At 43.8% G+C, this 17,349-nt stretch overlaps 1 protein-coding gene across 4 annotated transcripts in view; it reads right to left on the reverse strand.

Annotated features, from left to right (window-relative positions):
* Positions 1-13,836: 13,836 nt before the first annotated feature.
* Positions 13,837-17,349, reverse strand: part of KLF7 (KLF transcription factor 7) — a 109,580-nt gene continuing 106,067 nt past the window's right edge. For 2 of the 4 annotated variants that reach the window (XM_082840830.1, XM_082840829.1), the window contains exon 4: positions 13,837-16,117. In XM_082840830.1, coding sequence (XP_082696956.1) covers positions 16,080-16,117 — 38 coding nt within the window. In that variant the 3' untranslated portion in view covers positions 13,837-16,079. The remainder of the gene's footprint in view (positions 16,118-17,349) is intronic. The other 2 variants (XR_014326271.1, XR_014326272.1) reach the window with 2 other exon arrangements.

Consider the following 17,349-nt stretch of genomic DNA (forward strand, 5'->3'; position numbering starts at 1 on the left):
AGTTACTTTAATAAAAATATAGTAAAACTCATCTTCTGAACAAACTTTTGGAATACTATTAATATAATAGCTCCAGTATAAACATAAACAACTATTAAGTGAACCAAATATTCAGGCATCTCTTCACAGTAGGGCCGAATTTGCTTTATGAAGGTGCTGGTCAGCACATGGTAGATGGGAAAGCGCATTACTAGAAGAGAGATGTTTTCACCTCAGCGTTGTTGCTTAGCACTTTTGTGACATTGGGCCAGCCACTTGACCTCCCTGGGTTTGAGTTTCCTCATTCAAAAGACAAAGAAGAGGTAGGGATTTGGGCTTACGTAAGTCTATCCTCCTGACCGCACAAGTTTATCATGAATGTTAAATGAGGTAATAAAGCTATTGACAAGCTATTAAAACAATCATCAAAAGGAGTATACTTTCTCCATTATCCCACTATATCACTAGTGAACACTTGGATAAATCCTGTTCTCTATTTTGTACCTGTGGAGAGCTGTTATTAAAAATATACATAGGGACTTCCCTGGCAGACCAGTGGTTAGGGCTCTGTGCTTCCAATGCAAGGGGTGCAAGTTCAATCCCTGGTTGCGGAACTAGGATCCCACATGCCGTGAAGTGTGGTCAAATAAACAAACAAACAAACAAAATATATATAAACATACATATAGTCAAATCAAGTCAGTCAGTTCCATTAGCCCATAACAGCTTTACTCTTCTAAGTACTGCAACCTGTTATTGGTTGGTGAAAACCACTCTAAAGTTCCTCTTAGAGAGAGGGGAGGGGTGGAGGGGAGAATGTCTAGGAATATTCTTTTGTGACCCTGTCTGGGCCCTTTCCCTCCTCAAGATTGCCCTCTTCTTTCTTCACCTCTCACTGAGTGCTACTTCCCAAGACAGAGACCTTTTACAATAATAATAGTACGTTAGACTTGCCTGGCATTTTATTTGGAAGGAAATCCAAGTCATTTCACAAGCAAGTATTGTCTCGTTTTAAGGGCTGAGGAAACCGGCCCAGTGAGCCAGTGCTCCGGAAAGCCACACCGCTTGTGAGGGACAGAAGCGAGGGGAAAACGCTGACTCTCCCATGCATATCATCTAGGACCCCTTAACAAAGACACTGTTCTTTTCTGTGCAAAAATAACAGATGCGGAAACACCTCAGAGCCCTTGCCCGCCGATGTGAAGGAAAAGGACGGAAATGAGTGGGCGCTTAATCACTGTTCCCCTCTGGGCCCAGCTTCCTGACCCTTCTTCCTCCCGGTACTCTCCAAGAATGGCAGGAAATCAGACCTCTAATATGGAAAAAATAACACTTAGCCAAGAAAATGGCAAACATTTCCACCGGGGTTGTGTTTTCTGAGAACACATTGATTTGCTCTGGGGGGATGAAGAGAAGGATTGAACCTGTGACGCACCACCCCCCTCCCCTGGGCCCGTCTGGTGAGTCATCAGTTAAGGAGAATCTGGGCTGGCAAGGACCGGGGATGGGGGCACGCACTTGGGGTGGCTGCAGGAGAGGAGGGGAGAGGGAGGCTGTAGCTACTGTGCTGTCTCTCCTTCCCTGAGCCCAAAGCTGAGGTCCCCAGTCCAAGACTTGTGGTAAGTGTGAGCACCTGGTCCGCTTTCTCAAAGACTAGGATGAGATTCAGATCTAAGAAACTCTGCCCTGAAATGTGCCAGCTTTCTATTAGCACCAACAGTGACAGCCAGCACCTAGTGGGCAGGTAACACGTGCCAGGCCCAACTCTCATTGCCATGGGTCCACTTGTGTCATTCTTGAAATGATCTTCCAGTGGCTCAGAGAGAACGGGACAGTCAACCTGGGGCATAATTCATAATTAGTGTCTGCTTGTGTTTCATGATGCTTTTATATTTATCTTTGAATATAAAGTCTTCCGATGTTTTTGCAACTTATTCCGAACCTGAAGAGGAAGTCCTGTTAGAAAGACCTGACACACACACACACACACACACACACACACACACACACACAGACCTGACACAGAAGGAGATGGAAAAGCAGGCCAATTTCTCTATCCGGTCATGGCCATGTTTTTCTGTAGCAGCTAAGTGTTGGGGTTTCGAAGTGTCTCCCCGAGAGAGGGAAGGCTCCCATTCCAGTTAGATGAAGAGAAAGAAGCCATAGATCATCAGTGTATGAAGAGTTCTACAGGAGAAAACAGCATTATACATAAAAGAAGGTTTATCTCAGAAATACTGCAATGTGGATGATAAAGATTTTCCTTAATGTGCTAAATTGTGCCTTTTGTGAGTGTAGGGATCATATCTGCATATTGCCATTTGCATAACCAGAGCCTAGCCCAGATATTAGCTAGCATTAAAACATTAATTAATTAAGTGAATTAAAACATTAATTTTTGCTTGATGAATTAAAAGAATGAACAGAGGGCTTCCCTGGTGGCGCAGTGGTTGAGAGTCCACCTGCCGATGCAGGGGACACAGGTTCGTGCTCCAGTCCGGGAGGATCCCACATGCCGCAGAGTGGCTGGGCCCGTGAGCCGTGGCCGCTGAGCCTGCGCGTCCGGAGCCTGTGCTCCACAACGGGAGAGGCCACAGCAGTGAGAGGCCCGCATACAGCAAAAAAAAACACAAACCAAGAATGAACGGAAAGACGAATAGTTCTTTGAAACCATTCAAATTCTTTTGCTGTTCTATGATTTCTGTATCAAATATTTCTTGAAGTTATATTATCACAGAATTGAAGAAGAGGAAAGGACTTAAGATTCATCTAATTTATTCTTTTTAATTTTCAAGAAAGGAAAAGAGACGCCCAGAAAATTTAACTGATTTGCCTCAGGTCACACAGCCCTCAGGAGGCATAGTTAGAACTAGGAAAATGTTTCCTGACTCCCTCCTCCACTGTCCTTTCCGCCTGAACCCCTTTCACGCTGCTTCAGAGATGGATGGATAAGGAAATTCCACTTTGTCCTTACTGTAATGGAATTATGTTTTTTTCTCTTATTGCCGCAGCTCTTCTCTTGATTCTCATGGATCTGCCTTAAAATGTTTTCTGATTTTTTTCCCTCCTCCTAAATCTTTTGAAAGGAGATGTAACAGAAGTGTGGATGGGGAATTGGTTCTGGTAAAGTAAGTGGGTCAGTGCAAGTGTTGGAGTATATATTAAAAATTATGAACATAGAGATAGAACTATTGGCAAGGCCATGTTGGATGTTCCAAGATAGTTGACCCCAATATGAAGAGGCTGGCTCTTGGACATTGCACCGGCGCTGCCATCTTTTCCTCCTTCCCCCTCTCAGCTCTGGAAAAATGAACTTTACTTGCCTTACCCCTTGCTCCCCACTTCCCCGCCCCCCCACCCCCACCCCCACCCCCAAGCAACAGCTGATTCAACCAGTGATAAGCCCTAGACCGGAGCCTGGCCAATGAAATTCTTTCTCATGGGAAATTAGAATTGGGACCCTGAGACTATGTCAGTTCCTGTGGGGAGCCAGAAGATGGGTTCTGCAGAGGCTGGAACTAAGGGAGTTACTCGGGGGTGGCTCTGGTGAAAGGTACGTTGGACAGTATACAACGGGTAAGGAAGCAGAGAAGCTCGTTTGTGGAAGGACGAGCAAACAGGCAAAGGAAAACAGAAATGAAACATGAGGGAGGCAAGGACTCTCAGATTCTCTCACGGACTATTTTTCCCACAATGGGTTTTCATGAAATCCTCCTGCAACTTCTTTATTAATCCTTTCATCATGATGCAATTGTAGTAAGTTTTTGTGCTTTTCAAAGAGAGGGTGGCTTTTGAGTTAGAGAAAGAAAAGTTGAGCAGAGGATGGTTTGCTTTTAAAGGGGCAGGTTTGCTTTTAAAGGAGCTGGAAAGGGAATATGACCTGGAGAATGAAGGGAAACGGAAGAGAAGAGAGCCTGCAGAGAGAGGAAGGGGATGGAGAAGACAAGGCACTGGGAGTGCCAGCGCTTGTGAGGCTGGTGAAGCTGAGGGGAGTTGGGTGAAGGTGGCTGCCTTCCAGATACCCCATTGACTCCGTGCCCAGCCAGCCTCATTTTCAACCCCAAGAGCCAATCAGCTGCTCATCACTGCTGCACAGGGAGAGCATCAAAGGGATTTAATAATGGTTGGCAAATGTCAAATTACATTGAATCTAAACCAAATTCCACACATTGAGGGTTGCGTAGTCATTAACAATCAATTAGTGCACTCCGCTTTCAGTCAAGCATTTTTCACACCCTCCCGTTTGCATGACAAGGAAACACAAGCGTTGCTTCTCTTCCCCTCTGCGGCTGAGCAAGGCATCACTTCTTGAGTTTAGTCAGTGGAGGAACAAACTAGCCCCTGTTCTCATTGTTTTCATTTCCTCGTTTGCTCCCCGACAGCACTTTCAGGAGTGGAAGGAAACATTAAGCGCCATTCGTACATCCCGTTCTGCAAGCATGGGCTAAGGAACGAGACATGGGTCATTTTTTATCTCCTTCTTGGGAATCCTGAAGTAATAAAAAGGTAAAGAGGATGTCAAGAATCATCTAAAATCTTTTCTCTAGTTGGAAGCCAGGGACTCTGGGCTGCTGTCCGTGGAGGAGGGATGCATACCAATTACACACTGAGGGCATTAGGTGAACTCATTTCACCTCTAATGGTCCACGTTCTGATGCAGCAGGATTTCATTCCAGCAACAGAGCCGTAAACATTTACCACAAAACAAATCGTCGCTCTATTGATTGCTGAGTATCTGCTTCTTCCTTCCCTTTCCAGATTAGCTCAGATTTATGGCAATTCTCTTCCTGTTCCCTGAGCTACCTGCCTTGTCCCTGGGGTGCTGTGGGTCAGAGGAAGGAGATAAGCAGGAATCTGTATCTGTACATTTTCAGGAAGAGCTTTCACAATCATTTTTAAAATTCCTTCTTTGCTGCTATATTTCCCTGCTAGGTCTTCCACAGGCCTATTTTTAGAACAGCTTCCTCAGAATATATAAAAGCCCATATTCTCCAACTGTGACATGAATTCTTTCCTCTCCTTCAGTTGATAAAATATGGATGTAAAACTGAGCTTAGCTCAAGGGGCTTTGCTGACAGACAGCAGACTCACATGGGCCCCTCCAAGCTCTCAGCCCCAGGGGACTTGTGCTTGAAGGATGCACTTCAATGGCATAAAGGCGGCAAAGGTTTAAGAAACAAATAGGACTTGACCCAGAGGGGGTGTCAATGGTGTCTCAGAAGCCAAGGTCGGGGCCCAGTCTTAAGCCCAAAGTGTTAGGTAAGTTGTTAGGTCCTAGTAACAGGCTGGCATTCCTATGCCCTGGTTAGGACCTCTGCCAGGGACCGTCTTAGCACAGGGCATGAGCTGCCAAGGCCAACTGAGAGGACTGAGTCAAAGGCAACAAAATTAAAACGCACTGTCCCCAAAGAGTTACCACCAGAGGCCTTATCTAAGAAAAGACCCAGAGAAGGCCCATCTCAGCACATTTTCAGGAGAAGGTTCCTGAGACTTAACCTGATCAGCTACCTCCTTGGAAGTCACTCAGATGGGGCTTTTCTTTGCTTCGGTCCCTTTATGAAGTCATTTGCCTACACTGTGGCTCCGCAGTGATGGGCAAAGAACTGCCTGCCTGACTCCTTACCCCTCCCCCTTCCTGAGGCCTGAAGTTAGCCACCTACTTTCCTATCCATAGTACCCATGTCTCTCATCCTCCTTGCACTTAAAGTCTTTTCTTGTGAAAGGTTGTAATACACTCATTCACATTAAGGTACACATCATGGATAAAGTATAGAGTTACCTCTTCCTGGCTAGTTGAAGTTTTAAAATAGGGAAGTGTTTAGGCAAAAAAAAATTTTTACTAGTAGAATATCAGGTGCCTGGAAGCTGGTTGGAAGAATATTTTGGGGGCTGAGTTGTGTGTATGTGTGCATGTACAGGTGGTGGGCTGCAGATCCCAGGAAACATGCTGTGAAGGTGAACACATCTTTTGATGCCATGTTTCATAGCATGCATTTGTTTCTAGGCATTGATTGTTGATTGGGGGAGGACACAAGGAAAGGGTGATTTCCTTGCTGCAGTCAACGCCCAGTGTTCAGAGCTCCATTCCCAGAATAATGGCATGACCTGGCCATGAGCCCATCCACTGAGAGTGCCTTGCCCTGAGGGAAGATGGGTGTTCCAAGGATGGGAAAGCAAGGCAGAGAATGCATGCTCACTCCACTCACGGCTGCATTATCTTCCTCCTAAGAGACCTCTGGGTCCTTAAGTAACTTCCCAGTCATCAAATCAGTCTTTATTAAATTTTCACATGCACTTAGTTTTAGATTCAATTTGAAATGTGTTCCAAGGAGCATCATATGGGCTAAATAATTAGCTAAAGAGAAATGGTACAGAAAAGGTTTTACAGAATGGCACAGAATGATGCCTCTCCAATACCACCAAGAGTAACTGAGTCTCTCAATGTAACACAATTATGTGTGTGTTTATTTTGAATTATACATTTATTTTCATTTATATTTAAAGAGGAAACAGTCAAATCAGTGGTTTCAGGAAATTTTTGCTTAGGACAAAGCTAAAACAGGTATTTGAGATTTTAAAAAGTGGGTCGATTTAAAGAAAAATATTAAGGAAGTATTAGAGCAAAGATATCACAAGAATCTTGAGGGCCATACTCAAGTGACTAAAGTTTAAGAAACAACGTCAAGACTGGTTGAGCATTACTGCGTATGCACAACCCTGGGTTGACTCCTGTTCTGCAAAGGACATGCTGTATGACATTGGGCAGGTTGCCACCTCTCTGAGCCCCGGTATACTCAAGTACAATGGTGCATTGAAGGAGATCTCCAAGATCCCTTCCAATTCTAGCAAGTGATGCTTTATCTCTATTATAGGTTACCGTCTGTGACTAAAGCTAAGGAAATTGGGAAATAAAGTCAGTGTTGTCAATGGTGATGTTATTGATAGACACACATAAGCATCAAGTTGGCTCCTGGGTCACTGAGGAACAGTGAGGGGCAGAGGAAAGTCGAGTCAGGGGACCTACGAGCCAGTGCTGTCACTTACTGTGTCCCCTGGGCCTTCACAAAGTCACATGCCCTCTTTCAGTCGTAGTTTCTCTATTTGTGAAGGCAAAGCGTCATGGTTGTGAACGATACCTATTCTATTACTATGCAGTCTTGCTGGACGGCTCAAATGCAGTGTACACGAAGGGAAAATTCTAATCAAACAAATCTTGTTCTTCCCCAACCTTGTAGCTCTTTTTTTTTTTTTTTTTTTTTTTTTTGCGGTACGCGGCCTCTCACTGTTGTGGCCTCTCCTGTTGTGGAGCACAGGCTCCGGACGCGCAGGCTCAGTGGCCATGGCTCACGGGCCCAGCCGCTCCGCGGCATGTGAGATCTTCCCCCACGGGCGCACAAACCCGTGTCCCCTGCATCGGCAGGCGGACTCTCAACAACTGCGCCGCCAGGGAAGCCCCCTTGTGGCTCTTTTGTCATTTCAGTATTTTTAAATGTAGTTGGGTGGTATGTATACTTATGTTAATTTTAAGATCAGGCAGAATTTTAAGAAAACAATAGGTTGAATTGACGTTCAAGCCAGTCAGTACTGATAGTTTTGAACAGCTGGGATAAAATGTTTAATGTTGAAGAAGGAATCACAAATTGGCTTATCAAGGGTAACCCAAAAAACTATCATCATTCACCAGTCACCTCAAAATCTCATTTCAGTTAAAAGTTTTAATGATCTTCCCTTCTAAACCTATAATCCTAAGTGGAAGATGATCTAGCTATAATAAATTATTTATCAATTCCACCGAGCTCTGCTTTTTACAAGGTTCCTTTCCATTAGCACAGAATTTCCAGTCGGATCCATAACCTCAGATTAGAGCTGTCACAAAGCCTATGCACTTTACTCCCCTAGGTTTACCCAGGTTACACTTTCTGACTACTGCCTGTTGAACTAGAATTATACTTACATTTTGCACTTACTAAGTGGCCAAGCTTGCTTCTCTGATCTGTGAGTTGACGAGGAGATAAATATTGCTAGAAGGCAACACAAAGAACTTGCAACTCGCAAATAGGGAGGACACAGCAGAGGAAGTAGAGTCACTCGGGGTAAAGACTGGAGTCATTTAGTTTGGGGGTCAGACAACCTGACAGTCTGGCATCATCCCTGAATTATGTTACACGGCAAAAACGGATGCTAGAAAAATTGTGAAGTGGGTAATGTATTTTTAGACATATTTTAAACAAAAGTTTATTTTAAACAAAAGTTATGTCTATGGAAGCTTCAGTCATCTAGAATATTCACTTATGTAAACCATCTCCTTTCCTTATGGCAAAAATATTAGACTTACCAGCTTCCCCTCTTATCATCTCAGCGGGGTGTAGGTTGTCCCCCACCTAAAATGTTCAATTTGATATGCTTTGACATGTCAGGCTTATTCTTACGGAAAAATAAGCCATGCTCTAAGTAACACTGCAAAACTATCTTATCCTTCCTCGCGCAAAGAAATTTCTAAGCCAATGACTTTGGTTATGAGATGGTTAAATTACTCCGCTAGGCATGGACCTACTAAATGACCAGGGACCAGGAGGTGGGGCTGTGGACTCCAGGGCTGGTTCTCTTCCCACTGGAGCCTGTAGCTTCTTGTCAGCTGGCTTTGGGTTGCCCTTTTGCCCAGCTCACTTGCTTACTTGAAAGATGTGGCTGCAGATCTTTACAACTTTCAAAACCATTTTCCTGGCCCTGACGCATCTACTGTTCTCTTTCCCTTAAGTTTTATTAGGGTGAGGCCACAAGCACTCAGCCTCCCTTCCCAGCCCCCTGCAACACTCCTCACACCCGTTTTCCTGTTCAGAGATATGCATGTGCCCAGGCAGCAAGTTTGGTCATCATAGTCACGATCTTTAATGTGAAAATTGATCGAAAAATTTCTCGTCACATTCGTCTGAGGAGGGATAGAAGTGATTCACCACTGCATCCGTTTCCCTAAGTCCAAAGCGTGAAAAGAAAGCTTGAGTAGCACTGTGTCCAGTGTAGGTGACAAATGTGTTCATTTGTTGCTCCCAGTTAATGATACCACTTTTCTGGGAGATTCGCCCTGCAAGGGGTGCTGGGATTGTAACAGCAGTTAGGTTCTCTACCTTTCTGCTTACTTGGATGTTCTTTCCTGGAAGTCGTGTGGGGAAGAGAAGATTTTAGTAAGTGTTCTTTTCAGTTCTGAGAATTCTCCCTAGGCCTTCCATCTCCCTCTTGTCAGTGTTTGCGGCTGCTTAGATCTGCATCTACCTTCTCGTACTTACGCCTAGCCACCCACGTGGCTCTGCCTCTGGTTAGCCTTCTCTTCCCCACTTTGTCACCAAACTCCTATAAATTGATTCCTCAACACCTCACCTCCATTATTCCTTCTCACATTTGCCTTCTTCTCTCCTGCACCAAGCACTTCAAGTTACCCTTTCCAAAGCTGCTCCGTTTAATGCTACCCCAGAACAAACCTTCCCCTTCTCTCACCAAATAAACTGCTTTCAATAAGCTGCTCCTAACCCCCTAAACAAATGACATCCCACAACCCACCTCGTTCGAAAATATTGCTTTTCATAACCTCCAACCATTTGCTCTCTACCTCCCCTTAAAGAAATAAACTGTCTTTAGTGTTCCTTCTTATCTGGGCTCTGAGCTACCTCACTGAAACCATAAAATACACACACACACACACACACACACACACACACACAACAGCCTCCCAAATGAAGAAAAATACCTAATACAATCTCTTGCCTTCCCTTTTTCTCTCTGAGAAAGAAAGTTCTCATGAGGTATATAAGGACCCGTTTGGATCTCTCTGAGGATTTTTTTTTCTCCCTGGTGAGATAAGCTAAGGAGAAATACAGTAAGGCATTCCAAGGCCAAACACATTCTACTGTTTATTACACATATTACATTCTTAAATAAAAATGCGTCACATAACATTTTTTGCATAGATATCTTACAATATACCAATTTAAAAAAGAATTATGAAACAGACCAGTAACAAAAATAAATTTTTTCTTCATTAATAATTTTGTAACATTAACATACCACCATCATATAATACAAATAATAGTTTTAAATCTTAAGACTTTTGTACAGCAAAAAAACTTGACAAAGTAATATATTTATATATATATATAAAAAGCTTAAAAAAAATAAAATGTCAAAAAAAGGCATAACCGAGGGCTATAAGACTGGGTACTTCTGTGATATATTATAAATACCAGAGAAGGCCTGAGAGAGAGCATGTGACCGAGGGAGGTGTGGGAGGGGTAGGGCTGGGAGTAGGTCTCTCCAAACACACTTGTTAGACACGTCTGGCAAAAAGAAAACGTACACTGCAAAAATAAAGTTCTTCAAGCAACTGTTACGAGCATGATAGAGAGTTGAAAGAAAAGTGGCAGTGGCTGGGAGGTTGCATGGTAGGAGGAGGGAGAGGGTGACAGGAGAGAAGGAGTTTGGGGGGCATTTATGGAAAGGAAGGGGGAGGCTTCAAAAACATTAAACGTTTATTTTTGCCTCTGTGTTAGCAAGGAGATCTTGGCCGTAACAGGTGTATTTTTCCTCCCTGGAATGAAGCAGAAGTGAAAGATCAAGAAATTCAACTAAATCTGGGTTTAGATAGAAAATGCATGCTGAGAAAAACAAAAACAAAAAGGTTGAGGACCAGCCAGTGAGCCCCAAAGCCTTTCGGGACCTAGATTTGCAGAAATCATTCTGCCTCAGGTCCGAAGGCCTAGGATTAAAATGTCCCCTCTCCCCACCCTCAGCCCCTCCCCTCTACGTGGAACTCCCAGTGTGTTTTCAATATACTGGCAATTATAAGCATCCATCCCCCCCAAAAGATATTAGGCACTGGTGGCTACTCCTCGTAAACGTCAGTAGCCTAACTGTTTTCCTTCTGCGAAGGTACATTAGGTACACGTGCACACGTGTCTAGCTGCGTGCACGCATACCACCCTCATTATTCTGACGTGGGGTGCATTTTATGGCAGTAGACAGAAGCTGGAGTCAAAGCAGTTTACGATTCCAAAGCTCACAGTTGAAAAAAATTGTATAAACAGTCCCCAACAAAGAACGCATCAACCTTCCCTCGCGACTGCTGAGAGGGAGCCCTGTTCGAAAAGAGTATATCGTTTGGGATATTTGTGAAGTGACGGCCTAGGATTTCTCTCTCCGTTTTTGATACCTGTTTCCCGAGGACTTATACGTAAATGCAAAACACCTGAAGAAGACAGTACAATACTGGAAGGGTGCACGGAAGAAAGTTAATTGCAGGTTTATTTTCCCCTTTTCCAGGATCTATTAGGAATCAACAGAGGAGATTTAAGCCAGTGTTAAAAGCAAGAGAAAACCCTGAAGCCTCAGGCAGTTCGTCATGGGATCTCACATTTACAAGCAGTTTTTGCTTCCTTTGACACATTTTCGTTGTTCCGTCTCAAGTCTTCCCAAAGATCCTCATTGAGGAAAGTAGGCCATCAAAGAGGCATCGATGTACACTCAGGCCAGCCCCTTTTCAAACTGAGATATCACCATGTTTACCGAAATGTAATCCAGACCCGGAATGCAAATTCTCTCCTCCTCCCTCCACCCCACACTTGGCAGTGGCCACTTCCGGAAGATGCCAGAGGACGCTTCCGCAAGTAGATTTCAACCAGGTTCTACTTAACGAATTTTCACTTTGGCAAAGATCTGGGTGCAAAACTGCGGCCAGAAATGTTGGCCCTCATAAGATTTTTTTCAAAAAGAAACAATGAACCTGATTTTTGTAGTTAAATATGTTGCATCTCTGACTTTCCCAACCTTCTTCCTTCTCCTAAAACCAACTCATGCAAAAGAAAAGCCAAAAGCACTTTGCACTATATTTTAGATTTTATGAAGTGACTTCCATAGAGGAAACCATTTTGAACCAATAAAACTAATCACTAAGATTTGTTGTTCTTGCTATTTGAGTTCATTTCTTTTGACTTTGCCGTAGAATTCAGGAGTTGGAGCTATAGGCAGAATGTTCTGAACGCACTGGCTGAGCCACCCTGAAAGTCCCATTTATTTCCCCTTTGATGCAAATAGACATGGCTAATCTGGAAGCTTATCTCAAACTGAGATCCTTAAAAAGAAAATCTTCTCTGGCTTCTAGATTCAAAGAAGAGTTTTTAAAACATAGGAATCAGTTCTGCTAATCATGCGTGAGGTTGGCCGTCTTTTTTTACCCTGTTATCATCAGGCAATCAAAGATGTGAAAAGGGCACAAGAGGTGCAGGAGGGGAGGAGGACAGGGGATACTTGAAGGGCTCTGCAAGGGAGAGCACAGAGAGGAGAGGGAAATGGTCAGCATGAAGTTCATTCTGGGGGTCTCCGATATTTTTATAAAATGCAGCTCTGTCATGGAATCCAAACATCTCTTTTTCGGGACATAATACTCATCACCACCAGGCATTAAGCTGGGCAATGAACCATCAATGGGGCAGGAGGCCAGTAGCCAGGAGCAGCATTATAATTTCAGGTTTCCACATCTTTGACTTACAGCCGTGTGGTAGGAGAAAGAAGCACAAACTGAAATAAAGAAAACTGTCAATGGCTTCGAGACACTCTTTTCCTATACATCAAACTCTGAACCCTGGATAAACCGAGCTTGAGAGGACAACCTCAAGAAACACCGTGCCAGGTTTTTCCTTTCAAATTTGAGATCCCCTGGAATGTTGGGCGGTAACAATTTAAATGAGAAAGCGGTTTACTGTATTTCAAAGGTCCGTTAAAGCACTGTTCTAAATAACCTGTCCTCTTGGAAGCAAACTAGCTTCAGGTTATTTCTTGGAAAGCCTGTTCACGCCAGCAGGCTCTTTCCAACCATCTCTGCCATTTCAGAGATGATGGACACTTGATCACAAATCCATTTCCAAAATGATTGGGGCTACTGGCCCCCCACCCCACTCACCACGGACAGGACTGGTTATCATTCAGAGGTGTCAATCGGGCTAGAGAAGAACGGTTTCAAAGCCATACACTTAGCGCCCACCAAATTCTCAGGCCAGTTCTCACAGTCAACAAATACCTGAAGCGAGCAAGCCAGCCCCACCACCGAGGTTCAGTGCACCCTGCTCAGAGAAAGGTCAGGAGCAGATTACAAAGGACCTCACTGATACAAAAGAGAGAGAAACTGCCGAACACTTCAGATGCTGATGAAGACCAAATGCCCTTCGTTCTGCCACGTTCAAATGAGATCTTTTCAAGACCACAGATGACAACGGGAAGCGAGCAAGCAATGATTACTCTTTTGCATTTTTTTTAAACTTTTTTTTTAATAGAGCCTTGCATTGGTCAGTTCAAAAATTAAATTAAGTATTATAAACCCTTAATAATAATAGCATTTCGAGAGGCAAGAGCAACTCCAGCTGGGCAGAGAACGTTTGTAAATCGTGGCAGCCATGGCTAACGCCATCACTGGTGTGTGCGTGCAGTCATGCTGGAGGCTGCTCTAGAAAGGGAAATCAACGAACCAACAAAACCTGGGGTGTCTAAAGTTTCATCTAGTGCACTGACTGGAGGCGCTACAGTCTAATACAGCTGAGAGACAAGGTCCCTCACACATCCTTCATTGAGAAAGGATGCACCACACATTCAAATATAATCCCATGGTCCGCCCTGATGGACTGGCTACAAATGCACTCGAATGCAGTCGAGAACTGTGAGATTGTCAGCAAGCAGTGCTCCAGAAACGGTTTCTAAGTCATGTCTAGTTTTAAATCTTTGGAATAAAACTGATTTTTTAAAATACCCTCCTACTAACATATACATAATTGCCTCTGGCAAATGGGCAGATTTTGTGTGTATGTGTGTTTAGGGTGGTTTTTCTTTTTTTTTGCTGTTTTTTTTTTTTGTTTATTTTTTTTTTCTTTTTTTTTTCTTTTTTTTTGGTCTAAATTGAAAAAAGGAAAAAGGGAAAGAAAACTTTAAGGGCCGGACCTCAGAATGCCCCAAGTGTCCAATTGGCAGCTACAGCATTTGTGATAAGGAGGCTCCTTTGCCCTCAGACGAGTAGTTTCAACATGTCAGTGAAATCAAAGTTTGCAGAAAGCTGAGAAACCAAATGCCAAGGATCTTGAAGGTTGCTGTCATAAATGTATCTGTGTTTCTTACATTATTATTTCCTTTCAAAGACTTCACTTTTGCATCCCAAATAGGTATGGGGTGGCATTTTAACAGTCAATGAGTCAAACAGTCAAGGAGGGCAGGAGGGGAGCCAGCTGGATGAAGGAGCAGCAACCATGGGTGGACCAAATGCCATTTTTGTTTTTTTAGACGTGTCTTGAAGGGATGGTCCCAGAATATACAAAATATACAATCTGCCCTAAAACCACCCCGCTTGCTTGCATAGGCCATTTAATGGTCCTAAAGGCAGTCTTTGGAGTTGAGGCCAGTGCCAGCTAGCTAAGAATGCGGGTAGATGGAGGCCGATATTGGATTGTGTGTGTGGGATGGAAAGTGAGGCATGTAACCCCCTCGGCGTCAGCTTGCAGAGTAAGAGTGAGGCCTCTGTTGATCCCGGGTGCTCTAGGTCACAAGTCATGGTGGGCCTAGCCAAAAAAAAAAAAAAAAATCAGAAATATGTCTCTCTTTTTAGACAGAGCATGAGAGAAATATCTCAACCCTTTCTTTAAATGTCCACCCTTCATTCCCACAATGGCATTTTGAACTGTGTGTTTTAACAAGTGGGGTGATACGACTCAGTGGGTATGAGAGAGGAAGAAAGGGTGATGGTTTCTGAAGTCACTAGACTTGGGAGGCATCCTCTGTTCTCCCCACTCCTGGAAAGAGTGATATTTTTGGCTTTTTGTCAGGTCGTAACCCAGAGTTAGGTTAAATATGCAGCTGCCCTTTGAGACTAGCAACATCTATGCTGAAACTGGTTATAGGGTAGCAATGACATACAGCACAGGGTTGATCACTGTAAGCTGAGGTCAGGATGCCTCAAGGGGGATGAGAAAAGTGTGATGTCCCATCTGATTGGCTGCTTCGAGAGCTGGACATCCAGGTGCCGAGAGAGAGTCCTGGAGAGGTTTAGTCCATGGAGAAAAGATAAAACATTTAAGCTTCCAAATAAGCTTTTCAAGTTTTCGTTAGCAAAAAACAGAGATTAAAAAGAAAAAATCTAGCACTGGCAATAAGGTGAGGCTCAAGGGATATACTGTGATTTATCATCAAGGACTTTATTCTCTTGGCCACTTTGCAGTCATGCTAGAAGTTTCCAGAATCCCTAGTGCATATGGTGTGCAAGAGAGTCAAAAAGTAAGAAAAGAAAACTCCTCCCTGGAGAGTGAAGTCTAGAGAAATGCAGGCCAGAAAGGTGTAAGGAGTTATTCCAGAGTCTGCCGCCACTAAGGCCGTTGGTATCAACTGGATAGATCTCAATAGTACTAAGAAGAACCAAAACTGATCAACAGTTCTGTGAGGAAGTCGGACGCACGGAATAGTAGGACTTTTCACACACAAAGGACAAATAAACCAAGAGTTAATTTTGGCTACCAAACTGCAATTTGGTTTTCTAGGTCATTTTCCCCCAACTATTTAAAAAGAAACATTAGTGCTACACATATGCAACTTTAAGACGTTGTATTCTCCTATCAAGTTGCACTGAGAAGCAAGTTAAATAAGCCCCTCTTACTGCCGTCCACCTGCAGAGACGTCATATCCATTTTCTTTGATTTCCATTGGCAACAGCGGGAAATAATTCCAATAGTGCTGAAGTAAGCAGCCAGACTGCCTTGCTGAGTTCACCTGGTTTCCTTCTTCTTCGTCTTCTACCATCTGGCTAGGGCAAGGCATAAAGAATAGACGTATATATTTTAAATATAGCTGAGTGCATGACAGTGTGTGTGTGCGTGTGTGTTGTGTGTCTATGTGTGAGTGCGTGTGTGCGTGTCTGTGTGTGTCTGTGCGTGTGTGTACACAGAGGTTTAATAAGTGAGAACTTTCTTCTGCGAGGCAATGGGTCCCCGCCTGAAGTCCAGCCCCCTGCCTCATGGCATTTCCTTCAGACAATGGCCGGCGCCATGGCAACTGTGGCCTTTAGGTTTTTTAGATATGTCTCTTCATATGGAGGGCAAGATGGTCAGACCTGGAAAAACACCTAGGAAACATAAAAATAACAAGGATATTAGAGAGATTTGGGTTAATAACTTAACTTCCATCACCCCTTAGAAAACAATTAGCCCTACCTTAAAGAGAAGCAGTGCATGTGTGTTGAGAAATAAGGTGTGTAGAGAAGGTGAGCTCAGGAGTCAGACTGCTTGGGTTCAAATCCCAGCTCTTCCAATAGCTGTATGACTCTGAGCACCTTAAGCTCTCTGTACCTTAATTCCTCCTCAATAAAATGGGGATAATTACAGCACTTACTTCATAGATTGGTTGTGAGGATTAAATGAGATGATCTATGTAAAGTGCTTAGAAAATTCTCTGGCACATGGTAAGATCTCGATGAATATTAACTATTATTATCGAAATTGTCATTATTAAAGAAGAAATGAATGTAAAAGTGTGTTGGAAATGACGTGTCATGCCCGTATAGGGTAAATAAAGAATGATTAGCCTGTACCATTGAATGATGAAACTCTAACATTTCAACACCCAGATTTCAGTCCTAAGCTTTACAATGGAAGCCCAGAAATGCTGCCTGTGATACCTGCAGGTCTATATAGACACTCTATATTCAAGTCGAGAAAAAGCTCATGTTCATTAAGGATGGTATCATATGCAGGCATGTGCTAGCTATTTCCCCAATCTCACCCCTCATAATATCCTCAGCTGCTTTCCATGGTAAATCTTTGCACCCCTTTTGTGTGCATGTGCTAAATAAGGACACTGAGGCTTGGGTCACACAGCCGGTGAGTGGCAGCCATGGGGTGAGAACCCAGGCAGATCTATAAGCCCACTCTTTTGAACTGTTTCTTGGTACCCAATGTCCACCGCTGAGTGCCTTTGTCAGCCTCAGAGCTGACGCAGTGGTTGTTTTCACTCCTTCCCCCTTCTTCTGACACCACCAACTTGATCTTGCCCAGGACAGCAACTCTTCTGCGTTCTCAATTGTATGGGCCTGACCCTCCTCCTAAGGCTGAAGTTTTATGGCCACAGTGATCTGCTTTACTGACAGTCATGTGACCCACAAAAGTCAATGACAGCCAGCTCTGGGACATTTGCTGAAACTATTGGAAGAGAGAAGCTCTCTTTCCACTGGGGCTAAGATACTAATACTGAAGCCCGGAGCTGCTGGTGTCCATATGGCCATGTGGGAAAGAGCCTGCTTGAGAACGAAGTCAACAGAGAAAAATGGGGCCAGGGGGTAGAAAGGAAGAGAGAGTTTCT

This window comes from Leucopleurus acutus (genome assembly GCF_964270905.1).
Source record: "Leucopleurus acutus genome assembly, chromosome: 6".
NCBI lineage: Eukaryota > Metazoa > Chordata > Mammalia > Artiodactyla > Delphinidae > Leucopleurus > Leucopleurus acutus.